The 13,692-nt window shown below is 37.7% G+C and overlaps 1 protein-coding gene across 8 annotated transcripts in view; it reads right to left on the reverse strand.

Moving 5' to 3' along the window:
• Positions 1 to 349: 349 nt before the first annotated feature.
• BACH1 (BTB domain and CNC homolog 1) overlaps positions 350 to 13,692 on the reverse strand; it is an 80,778-nt gene continuing 67,435 nt past the window's right edge. For 6 of the 8 annotated variants that reach the window (XM_027101546.1, XM_027101556.1, XM_027101527.1 and 3 more), the window contains one exon: positions 350 to 4,213. In XM_027101546.1, the coding sequence (XP_026957347.1) occupies positions 3,758 to 4,213 (456 nt within the window). In that variant the 3' untranslated portion in view covers positions 350 to 3,757. Of the gene's footprint in view, positions 4,214 to 6,997; positions 7,076 to 13,692 lie in introns of those variants that run through there. The other 2 variants (XM_027101587.1, XM_027101595.1) reach the window with 2 other exon arrangements.

A 13,692-nucleotide genomic window follows, 5' to 3' on the forward strand; every position in this document is an offset into this window, starting at 1 on the left:
GCAGCTGCTCGAAGCTTGATTACAAGGGCCTGGATAGAAGTTGAATGTAACATGGTAGAACTGACTCCACAGATAAATTTTTTAAAACTGAGGACTGAAAGAGATACTACCCCTTACAAAACCCTACAGCTCTAGCCAAAGACTAAAATTAAATCAGAAGCAAGGCTAAAATCTGTGCTTCCTTGAACACCCGACTGCTGGGAACTTTCTTTTCAGGCATGATAATCAACTAATGAAAGACTCTCTCATACAAATGCCAGAGTCATACTGTTTATTGATCAAAAGACCAAAATTAGTAAACTCATATGAGAGATGAAAAACTGGAAATGGAATGTACAACTCTAGTCAATCAGAAGCAATTTCAGAGAATTTTATTGAACTGTCATTTTATTACCAACATCTAACATTTCTAGCTTTGCTACATTTGGATAAGCACATTAGGAAGAAAATGTAAATTAAATACTATGAAAGTTCACTTTTAATGAAACATGATCTTAACAGATATGGATATATTAACTTAGTGGTTTCATTGCTTGTTAGAAAATTATATTATGAAAGATACAAAAAAAAATCAATAGCCGTTATTATTTCTGTTTATTTTACAATCAGTATGCCATCTTTGCCATTACGGCTTTAAAATTTCATTCTGCCCAACAAGTTTCAAAGAATAGTTTATTACATGCCTTAATAAAACAGTTAAAATATTTACAAATTCAAAATAGATGTTCCATAACTGAAAAAAGTTCACCTGAGAATTCATTATAACATTGCCATTTTTTAATTCTTTTTCCAAGTTGTTAATGTGGCTGAGTGTCCACATGCAACCTGTATCGTCTACTGCACCAAATATATTTGATTCCTTATTTTAAATTAGTTAAGCATTAAGCTATAGTAAATTATGTTATAAAATGTACAGATGGAGAACTTAGATTTATATCCATATTTGTCTTGAATATAACAATTTAACGACAGATTATTTGCTATAGCTGCAGGATTCAAATAATGAAAAAAACTTTAAGGTATGGTTATTTTATCAAGTTAGACCTAACAGCTTTTGAAAAATCATCAAGCAGTGAGAAGGCTAACTCATAAAATAAGGAACAATGATCATGTAAATATGCAATATACAAACTGAAAAACACTTCGCCAAAATTCTGCATGAAGGAAAAGATATACACTGTATACACATAATCCTGTCATTTGTCTTCGGCAGCCTCAAAAAAAAAATGAACTTAAAACAAATTTTCTTAGAAAAAACTTCTTTAGAAGTTAATGTTAAAATAGGCATAAATGCGTAATGCTATGCAATATATAAAAACTTCCCCACTTTATGGCCAAAAGACAAAGATAAAAAATTTTTTTATCTATCTGTCCCTCTGGATTACAACTTGAAAATGATATAGGTATGAGGTAGTGTAGTTACTTGTATTACATGCTGGCTATTAAAAGTAATGCTATATTTTACAAAACATTACACTTGGCCAATAATCAGAATATCATTAAAATAAACCCTTAATGCTAAACTTTATATGTAGAGAGAAATTTAAACCAAGTGCCTTAAAGATCGTATTTAAACTCTGGAGACAACTAGGTTTATAAAATAGAAAGTAATCTTTCAAAGCAGTTATTTACAGTAGCAATTAAAGCAAAAGATTGACATTTGCACATACACAAACTGATGTGACAAACAGTTGAGTGTACACTGAGGTAGGAAATCAAGGAGTCCATTGGCTTGTATAAGATTTTGCATTTTGTAAACCAGAAAAGGTTTTATATTATATTTTGAAGTTAAAATTTAAAATTACAAGTATCAAAGAAATAGCTACATGGGGGTATATATATATATATATATACACACACAAACACGTACACATATCATTCTTTTGTAGTACGGGATGCATTACCATTGAATTATCATTCTCCCTGACAAATTCTTGAGTGTACTTATAAAAGCCTCTAGAAAATAAACAAGCCCAACCAGTTTTCTCTTACAACAACTAAGCTGATAACAGAGATAACATACAAACCACTGAAGGTACTAGCAGTATCTTCCCAACGCCACCCGCCCCCATGAAAAAGGGTAACATTTGACAAATTGCTCTGAAATATGAAGTCTGGTCCCCACATCCCCTCACAGCAGAGGCCTACTGGTTTGAGACCCATTCCTACACAGCAGATGACGGTCTCCCACATCAGCTACACAAGCCCTTCACTAGACTCAGGATGCAATCTACAAAAGTCTCCTCTCAGGTGTCTCATCTTGGTGAAATGAAGTACTTTCTAATCCAAACACTAAAAATCACTCTCTGTACCCTTTCAAACTGGATTCTGCAAATGTTTCTGTGCATGTGAATATGAAATTTTGTTTTCGTCATTGAGAGGTCCATAGCTTTCGTTTGACTCCCAACCAAGCCTATAACAGCAGCAGAATGGCTAAGAACCACGGTAAAATGTTATGGGGTAGGGGCTCAGATTATCAAAACACTATTGTAAAACAGGATTGAATAAACACAAAGACTGATTTTAAAATGCCCAAGTCCAAAATGATTTGTGCGCCCTTATATACTTGATTTGGGGAAGAGAACAAGATTAAATCTGGCTTCCAAATTCAAACCCACAATGGAACAAGATCAAGTTTCATCCTATTTCACAAACCTGCATGGTTGCTGTAGATACATTTTTATCTATCATAATGCTTTTACAAAGAAACCATAGGACTTCAAAAAATAGGATGGAAAATGAACTGCCACTCCTGATCAATGTAGGCAATCTTCTTACCCCACGATATCTGGTTTCCTTGCATGGGTGACTTATGGTGGCAAGGCCGACAGCCTTGTATCTGGGGAGCTAGCTCTCCAAGATTCTAGGGAGGCTAAGACAATGCTCCCAACACATGAGCTCATGCCACTGTATCCTGAGTCTTATTTCTTCTTCCAAAGTGACAAGAATGTCAGGAAACAGAAAGATCATGATGGACTCAGATGTGGAAGAGACTGAAGAGAAAAGAGGGAAATGACACTTATCTACCGCTGACGCAGCCAGAACTCCTTGAGAGCCGACACTGAGGAGGAGCAGAAGCCTCTGCCTTAGCCCACCGTTTGCCCGTTTCCTAACCATTCCCAGCGTAGCTCAGGACTCACAGTGCAGGCCAACCAATCTCTGGTTTTAACAGGAGTTGAAGAGCAAAGTGCTGGGATTCAGGCAAGAAGATTACGTCATGTTTTCACACTGCGGTTCTACACCAATATTCCCAAGGAGCTGACACCCTACTTCTCAGTAGAACTGAACCCTATCAGCGTTACTTGGGGAGACATTTTCTTTTAAACCAGTATGTTGTAAGAAGGTCAGATTATTAAACTTTTGCAGGCTACTTCTTGATAGTAAGAACTATCTGCTGACGTTTCAAGGTGTTTAAATGTTGTCTGATACGCTACAGTTTTCATTTTCTTATTTATTTTTAATACTGGGAAGAGTCATTACTAATAGTTATTATTCTTTAAAACATGTGAGTTTTCAAAGCCTTACTATATTTCCACATATGATTTTTCGGTATCCAGGAGGCAAGTCATTTCTGCATCTCCTGCGGAAATCAAGGAAAAGTCAAGGGTTGACTTCAGAGTAATTCCCTTAACGGCAAACTACAAGGGGAGAAAAACGATATTGTTAAGAGACAGATGGCTATGGCTATGTCAGGCTTTCAAGACAATGTCAAAATTTCAGTAGAAAATGAGACGGTCTGAAGGAAGTGGAAGCAAGTTTACTCATCAGTAGTACATTTGTCGGTCATCTGCTGACAGAAATCGGAGATGCCACCACTCTGGCGACACTGCTCCCCGGGCCCGGCCTGCTCCGAGGGGGCGCTGGCAGCTGCCCGGGACTCCGGGCCCCAGGCACCACCCGCCTCACCACCCTTGGCACTGGGATAGCGAGGGCTCTGCTCCCCAGCAGGCGGCCCAGCTGCAGGCCCTTCAGGCAAACTCAAAATCGACGGTAACGTGAGCTCACCATCAGGAGTACTCTTTCCTTTCTCAGAAATTAAAAAGGAAAGTGGGCAATCGGAGGCCGAGTACTTGGCGAGTATCTGTATTTGTTCTTGACTTAGAGCTGCTTCTTTACAGACTTGCTGGCAAAGTCCAGTTAGGTTCTGCTTTGTCTCGCCCAGAGTGGACAAAATATGATCCCTTTCCTTCAACAAGCTCTCCTTTTCGTTTTGCTGTGAGGGTGAGAAAGAGAATACAGTGAATTGTGTTTATGAGCTCAACCAACATTCCTAAGGTGAGCAAACATTGATATCCACAGTGTCTTCTCATTATATAAGGTCATGTGGAATTTTTCCTGTCAATTCAATTCAAAAATATATTTAATACCTCAGGTCCACAAGCCCCCATCCAAAACTCTTAGGCCTACATGTATCTTGGGATTCAGAATTTTTCAGATTTTAGAAAGAAAATACAGATGCACACATAATTCCTCTAGCAGGGTCTGAGGTAGCACCCCACTATCAAATGTCTTCACATTTCTAAATAAAACACATGAAAGTATCCATGCACAAAGTAGGTTAAATAAAGACTCTACATACCCTGTCAGCTTGTGTCAGTTCTTTGGCCAAAATAGTTTGTGACAAACTTACATGATTTTCAGAGCTTTTTGGATTTGTGGATTGCAAGTAAATGAGTGTGAACTTTTTGGATGGAATGCAACCAAAAAAAGTACAAACACAGTGATCATAACTCCTGCAAGATTCTAGTAATGACTGACATTAGTTGGGCATTTACTTTGTGCCAGATATTGTGCTGAATGTTTTGAAATACGTAACCTCAGCTACGTAATCCTCACAATGACTCTGTTGATTTCAGTAATACCAAACCTATTTTATAGATGGGATTCAGAGTTTAATATGCCCAGAGTCAGAAAGCTAGTGGGTGAGTTACTAAAGTGTGAAGAAGGGAGAAGGGGAGGGGACTTGTGTTTGTTAATTATTATTACTACTGGTGCTGTTGTTATTTTCATTTAAATGTTTATCCCTACAGGAAAGTCAACCATGGAATTTTGTTCAAGTTTTCCTGGTTCCGGTCTTTCACTGGTTGCTGCTGATGGTATGTCTTTTTTCTATCATTGCCCCACCTCATCCTTCCTACTCTACCACTGCATTGCTCCTAATCTAGTATGAGCTAGAAAACCAAATAATCAAGCTGTTTATAAGGTAAGAGTAAATAAATATCGATAGAGAGTCAAAGATTTCTCTTGTGAAATTTATGACAACTCTCTTGGCCTTCTGCTCATTGGCAGCTTCAAGAGAGCTGAGCTGTTAAATGTTGCCAGCTAACATTTAGACAGGTTATTTCATAGTAATCATCTACAGTGGTCAACCTTTAAATAGATGCTTTTATGGGACAAAAATAGCTAAAAGGTTAGAAAGAAATCTGCTTTGCACAAACGTACTGTTGCGGTTTTAGGTAAAAGTTTTTCTACAAAACTGTGACTCCAACTATTGGTAGTTAGTTTTTAAATATTTCAAGGCCATCTAATATTTTGAGAAAATCTGCAATGAATACAAAACACTAAATTTTTATACTGCAAGGTATTCTCCAATTTGTTGTGGTTTGAAAAAATAGGTATACGCCAAGAAAAGATATATATATATAAAATAAATAAAAGCAAGATCAATGTTCAGGAAGTACATTTTTTTCTTACAGAAGGTTTGTCAGTTGTAGCCTTGTGATAAAATGAGTCTGCTGGTACCTACAGGGAGAGAACAGTGCCTACCACCTGACCAGAGAAAGAACACATTTAAAGCAATCAGCACCCACTTCTCTTTATGGCCCTTCAGAAGCCAATCCAAATGAGTATGGAAACAAAGCTTCCAGAAGAAAATGAGAAACCTTTTTCCTTAGTCATAATAATATCAGCCACCGACTCCTCTATCAAAGTTAAGATAAATCTCCGTTCTAAATAGCAGCAGACAAAATTTCAACTGTTGGCTGGTTTTTAAAATTAAATATGGTTAAGGAAAATAATGAATATTTGACCTTCCTCCCAGAAATCAGAACTACTACTTGACCTACAGATACTATGAAGATGACAAATATTTTATAACTTCCATATCTTTTGATAAATATCAATACAACCTTAAATATTCTCACTATTATCTCACTAAATAAAGGATGACAGGACTATAAGTATGTCCCATACAAGATGGCTTGCTTCTTTACAACAATTAAAACCAATAGGTACAACCCTGGAACTCTACCATGATTATTTCTAGAAATTAAATGTTCCCTTTCTGTTCCTCCATACTTTAAGCTAACTCCTACATGGGTAAGTTTCCAGGAAATTAGCTGATTTTTCCATTTCACTCTCATTTTAAAACACAAATTTACTTCAATAGCACTCAGTTTAACTAAAGCAATTCAACTTAAGAACTTCATGATATCATTATTAAAGATACCTCCCAAACATACTACCAGTATCCTGCTACCATTTCTACAATATACTTTAATTTTCTTATAATGCAACTCTATAAATCCTAAGTGTGAAGTGCTATGGCTTTAATCACAGATCTAGTTTTAAAAAATGAATCCTGGTATTATTCTGAATTTTATGGGAAGAAAACAAATTTACATCCAAATCCACATTTTCAACAGCTAGTGTACAATATTCATTCAATGTAAGAAGTTTAAAAAAAATAAAAATATAACTCACCCAGTAAAGATGAGGAGTGGAAGAATTTGGCACCAAAAGAGCCAGGTGACAGTGACAATTAACTTTATTTTATTTATTTATTTATTTATTTTGCGGTACACGGGCCTCTCACTGTTGTGGTCTCTCCCGTTGTGGAGCACAGGCTCCGGACACGCAGGCTCAGGGGCCATGGCTCACAGGCCCAGCTGCTCCACGGCATGTGGGATCTTCCCGGACCGGGGCATGAACCCGTGTCCCCTGCATCGGCAGGCGGACTCTCAACCACCGCACCACCAGGGAAGCCCGACAATTTACTTTAGATTCAAGGGTACTCACTGCTAGAAAATGGTGACTAATGGTCCCTTATGATGCAAAACCTCTGAATAGACAGTTCCTAGAAATATAAAAATGAGCCTTAAAAATATGAATACAAGTGCTCAGTTTCACTCATAAGAGACAGAAAAATAAAAGCTACCGTGAGATATCAATTCTCACAATTAGATTGGGGAAAAAAACAAAAGCTGACAACAAACTCTGCTGAGGTTGTGGGCAGACAGACACACACATTACTGCTGGTGGGAAAGCAAAATGCCATAAACCACTACTGAAGGGAATTCAATAATATCTAACAAAATTACATATGTATTTACTCTTGATCCAACAATCCTACTTCTAGGAATCTATCCTGAAGACACATCTTCTCAAACATTAGAGAAAACAATGTTCAAAGTTCTTAACTATGGCATCCCAAATGTCCACTAATAAGAAACTGGTTTGGATTAACTGTGTATGCTACAGACAGCCACAACTGAGTACTATGGAGCTTTAAAGCAAAATGACAACCACTGTGAACTAAGGAAAACATTTCCTGGAAATCACTTCTTGAGCAAAAACAGTAGAATACAGAATGGTATATACAGAATACTGCTCTGTAGCAGAAAGGGTAATAAAAACACATACAAAACATGAACCTGTTTTTAGAAAAGAAACACAACGAAAAATATTTAGAGATTAATGGTAATAGTTACCTACAGGAAATAGCTATGAATAGGGTATAGGGAGAAAATGGGATCAAGACTTTGGAGTAGCTTTTTTAAAACATAGTTTTAACTTTCAAACCATACAGATGTTTTTACATATTCAAAAATTAAACTTAAAAAATTTGAAGAGTAAATCCCAGAAACAGAAATAAAAACAAATTAAATTAATTGTATATAAAATTGCTAACATAAAGAACTACTCTGAATAATTTTTAAATTTTAAACTTCAGTACTATGGTATATATTTAAGGGCAAAAAAAAGCAAAGAAATTTTAAATTTTACTTAATCTCTTTTATTATTGATAGTAATATTGACATTATAATTTTATGACATATATTTCATATGTATGTATTTATCAAATAGTAAATATAATTGGAAGCCACGATTTTCCCTATAATGAAAAAAGATAAAATATAAATACAGCGACTGCCCTGGTGGTGCGGTGGTTAAGAATCCACCTGCCAATGCAGGGGACACGGGTTCGAGCCCTGGTCCATGAGGGTCCCACATGGTGCGGAGCAATTAAGCCCGTGTGCCACAACTACTGAGCCTGCGCTCTAGAGCCCGCAAGCCACAACTACTGAGCTCGCGTGCCACAACTACTGAAGCCCGCATGCCTAGAGCCCGTGCTCCACAACAAGAGAAGCCACTGAAATAAGAAGCCCGTGCACTGCAGCTAGAGAAAGGCCGCGTGCGGCAATGAAGACCCAACGCAGCCAAAAATAAATAAATAAATAGGGCTTCCCTGGTGACGCAGTGGTTGAGAATCTGCCTGCTAATGCAGGGGACACGGATTCGAGCTGTGGTCTGGGAGGATCCCACATGCCGCGGGAGCAACTAGGCCCGTGAGCCACAACTACTGAGCCTGCGCGTCTGGAGCCTGTGCTCCACAACAAGAGAGGCCACGATAGTGAGAGGCCCGCGCACCGTGATGAAGAGTGGCCCCCGCTTGCCACAACTAGAGAAAGCCCTCGCACAGAAACGAAGACCCAACACAGTAAAAATAAATTTAAAAAATAATAATAAATTTATTTCTTTTAAAAAATATATATATAATCGAAGCAAAAAGACAAAAGTTCTGAACTACTAAATTTTGACTAGAAATATCTGCATGAACTCATGATTTCTAACATACCTTTATTTATTGAAGGATAATATACATCCTGAATGCACTCATGATTTTACACACACACACACACACACACACACACACACACACACACACACACACATTTCCCAGAAGAAGCAACACTCCAGCAGCAAGCATGCTTTCTACAATCTAATACCTGCTATAAGAAACCAGGGATTTTTAGAGAAAGGGGTGATGCCCAAATCTTCGAACAAGAGAGGTATAAGGTGAGCCTATGACATGCTGTTCTAAATGGCACAGAAGCACTAATGGGGTCATGTCAAAAGCACACAGCACCTGGCAGAGGAGGGTGGCTCTCCCCACGCAAGTCTGAAAAAATGTCAACATCAAGAAGACCAATGACTACTATGGGTTCTAAGAAATTAAATTAGAAAAAAAATAATCCATGAGTCTACAGTGATACTAAAGAGTTGTGGGGGGAGGGAGGGAAACAGGAGGGAAGGAAAGTTCTTTTTATAGAGGAATACCAATAAATGTAAGTGCAATGACAGAATTAGAAAAATCATGATTTTGCAACCCCCATTGCAAAGGCCATCAAAGTATGCTTAAAACCAAAGGACATAGGAGTGTTGGGGAACTGGATATTCGTAAAGTGCCTAATAAACACTCCACAGATTACTAAACAATTACAAAGGCAAAAAAAAAATTTTGGAAATGATCTGGCAATTCCCATGCACTCAGGTGGGACACCCTGACATTGTGCCTCCCCAACTGACGCAGAATGAAGGACACAAGGATGAACGTTTAATCTCAACCTAAGAACTCACACTTCCACAGTTTACGTGAAATACAAGGAGTGAAGGAAGGTGTTAAATAAAACCAAGGGGAAACAATCAGACTTTAAGAGTAGACATTTTATGAGAACACTGGCCTAGACTCTTCAAAAAGTTACTGTCATTAAAAAAATAAAGGAGGGGGCGAGAAGGAGTATTTGTTCTAGATGAAGAGACTAAAAAGACAGAACCAAACGCATCATGTGAGGATAGGATCCTAGTTTGAAAAGGAAAAAAAAGCATATAGATGAAATACGTTTGGGGAACAATTAGGGTAATCTGAATAGGAACTATATATATTGTTTAAGATTTATTAATTTTCTCAGGTGTGACAAAGATATTGGTAAATATATGTGATAAAGATATATAAAAATGTCTATTTCTAGAAGATTCATGTTTAAGCATTTACGGGTGAAATGTCATAATGTGGTAGGTTTCAAATGATTCCGAAAATAAAAGTAGAGCAATAGAGACAGAAAGGCACTGAGACCAAGATAACACAACTGCAGTTAGAAAGAGTCCAAAACTGACTAAGAGGGACAGAGAGAGAGAAAGACCTATAGACCAACCAAGTGGAGCAGGGGAACACACACCTGGCCAGAGAGACAGAGACTAAGACCCACAGAAACAAGGAGACAGCAAAGGTGGCAAAATGTCAATAACTGTTGAATCTACCCAGGGAGTACACGGTTGCTTACTGTACCATTCATTTAACTTTTCTGAAAGCTTGAAATTTTTAGAATGGGGAGGAGGAAAATGAATCTCAAGAAAAAAATGAAAACACATAAACCTGGCTCCCTATGACACTACAAGCATTTTACTGACAAGGACTATGTCTCATTGATCTTTGATTTCCTGGTACCCAGTACATTTAATATGGAGTGACCAGCAGATGCTTATAGAAAACACAACTACTAATATTTCTTGAGCCCTGAACACATGCTGGGCAGTACAAAGAGCTTTCCATCCTTGAAGGTATCAGATCCTCGCACCACACCTGAGGGAGGTACTATTCTTATCTCCATGTTATCAATGAGGGAATTGGGTATTGGAGGTGAAATTATTTCTCCAGGCCACAGAGCTACCAGTGGCCAGGCAGAGTTTCCAGCTGTTTGACTCCAAAGCCTCCAACTGACTTTTGTGTGCTAGTGCAGTAGGTTCTCAAAATTTAATGTGTATAATAAAGATTTACCCAGGAAACTTTTATAAAATGCATGCTCCTGGGCCCCTCCCACAGGTCTGGGATGGGGCTAAGGCAGGTGCATTTTGAGGGGGGCACCCCCGGGGAACTAATGCCAATGGTAAACAGACCACATTTCAAGACAGGCTGCTAAAGGGCCTTACAGAGTGGCAGAGGGCAGGTTCCAGAAACCCATGGGAGGGTTTGGAGACAACAGTGCACATGTGACTAGAGCAGCCAGTAAAATGTGACTAGAAAAGGTTTATTTTTAATAAAATACAATCTTCACAACAAAATTCAAAACACTAAAGACACATGAGGTCATTTTACTCCTACACCATCATAATGGACAAGGGCAATGAAACAAAATGGTGTGTGATCACCTCAACCCTGAGTTCCAGAGCTTTGTGAATATTGTGATTTCTGATCACTTATAAGTTGATATCAATCAATATTTGATATCTTCTAAGAGAAATTACATTTTGGTAATTTAATTTTTTTTCTTTAAAAAGGAAGTTTCATTTCAAGGTTATCTTTGTTTCAGGCCAAAGTGGTATCAGAGACACACATTTTCTAACTTCTGAATTAATCTTACAGAAAAGAATAAACATGGACCTTGTAAAGAATCCTACAGAGACAAGAGCCTTTTAATCAAACACATAACAGAAGTTGAATGATTCCTGAACTTTGTTCAAGATCTTATATTTATTGGTAAAAAAAAAGTTATGTTTTTGGTTTATAGATTATGCATATTCAATCCTTATAGTCAAAGCAATACTGAATTAATGCCTAACCTCTAACATATTATCAAATTTCAAATAAACATTAAAAGTCAATGCCATCGATTTATCAACCAAATAAATACACACCTTTCCTTTTCTTCAAAGGTTTTGTTTTTGATTCTGATAGAACTTCTTTTTGAGAAATACAACTCATTAATTTATTGAATTCGAACTAACATCTCCCTTTGGCTTTCCCAGCACATAAAGACTATAAAAGCACCCTTTACACATGATAACTATACTTTTTTTCATGTGCTGATCCATCCACAGTCTATTAGGCTATTACTTTTAGGACCAACTACAAAAAATTCAAAGTCAATAGGCCAAAGACCAAAGCTTACAAAAATAGGGGACCCTTCACCTGAATATAAATACCAAATGGACATACTGTGAATTTACTAATATTTAATTCAATCAATCTTTGGCTATATTAAAATGGATGTTTCATTATGAAACATGTAATTTCCCTTAAATAGGTCTGCTAATTCCACCCACACCATAAAGACTGGGAAACACTGCTTGTCTACTGCTTCCAAAAAGTGACATCCCGATAAAAAAATTAAAAAACCTGTCCCACTCTACCATATTGTTAATTCTCCATACTACTAAACAGGAATGTGTGATGGAAGCACGGGGGTAACTTCTCTCTACAAAAGACAACAAGGTCCATAGTATCACCCAAAAACCAGGGTCTAAGTTCTATGTAAACTTCTTAATGTAATAAGTATCTTAAGCATTAAACTCTTTTACTTCTGGAAAAGGGCCAGCCAGCTTGTAATTCTAATTAGCTAATAAGTAGCATATTTTCTGCTTATTTTCATCTGAGACAAACATCTGCGGCAGGACAGAAATTTATAGCATGCCTCTTATAATTTGCAACTGGAGTTTGCCTGTATAAATCACTAGAACCGAGAGCAGTATGAAGGACGGAGCAGAATTCAAGGAAGCCGAAACACAAAGTAAATCATTCTGATTTAAAAAAAAAAAAATTACTGTGTCTCCCCTGGGGACATTCTAGAAGAGGAAAGAGACCGAGTTCAGCCTGGCGCACATCTGGGTAATGAGACCCCTGTCGGGCTATCTGCTCTACCTGCCCAGATGTGAGCTCCTGGCAGCCACATTTTCTGTTTCTGCTGTTTGTCCCTGCCCTCTAGTCACAGAAGAGGACACCCAAACCCAAAATAGGCCAACAGGCTAACTCCTTGGGAATTTAGAACTAACTAGAACTGTAGTCTCTGCCTGGACTGGTCTCTGGAGGAGAGGGAAACTATTCTTGAGCTGTGCTGTGGCCACTCTTCTCATACACACTTGGTGGCACACACAGCCAGAGAGAAGGTTCTCTGGGTTCCTGGCAGTTTTCTACTTTCTTGTTCTACACTATTTACAAGGCCTGGCTCCATTCTTTGGCTTCTAATTGAGACACACGTAAATTCTTACAACAAATTCAGTAATTCATGTTTCAGATGGTTTCTGTTTCTTGCAACCAAAGAGTCCAAATTAATACAATAGGTAAATAGGGTACTGGTTTCTCATTTCATAAGAACTGCAGGAAAACCAAATATTCCCTTCTCTTGGAAATTAACCAAGAGTTATTCCACTGACCATATGAAAGGAACCTTTCCATAATGAGAGAGGCAATATAAGGGTGAGGTCCAAACCCAGAATTTACAGTTTAGGCAGAGACATCAGGAAAGGAGCAATTAAGGGAGAGAAAACTGAAAATTGATAAATAACAGTATAGCAATAATAATAAGAAGAAAAAGGTAATATTTATTGAGTGCTTATTATGTCCAGGCACTCTTCCAAGTGCTTAGATGTATTAACTCATTTAATCTTCAAAAATGAATACCCACTCTATAAAGTAAGAATTAGTATTATCCCATCGTAAAGAGGAGAAACCTGAGGGACAGAGAAATTGAACGGCCTGCCCAGAGTTACAAAGTACCACAGACAGGCACAGAATCCCACACTTTTAACCACTGTATCTCCCACTGCTCTCTGTTGAAGCAAAGGCAGAGGAAGCAGAAAGTCCAAAGAAAGTCGCAAGACCTCTTCATCCTAGATACCTGAAATTCAGTAAAAACA

Source organism: Aethalodelphis obliquidens, unplaced genomic scaffold (genome assembly GCF_003676395.1).
Source record: "Aethalodelphis obliquidens isolate GAN/ISIS:26980383/991018 unplaced genomic scaffold, ASM367639v1 scaffold1, whole genome shotgun sequence".
Lineage (NCBI taxonomy): Eukaryota > Metazoa > Chordata > Mammalia > Artiodactyla > Delphinidae > Aethalodelphis > Aethalodelphis obliquidens.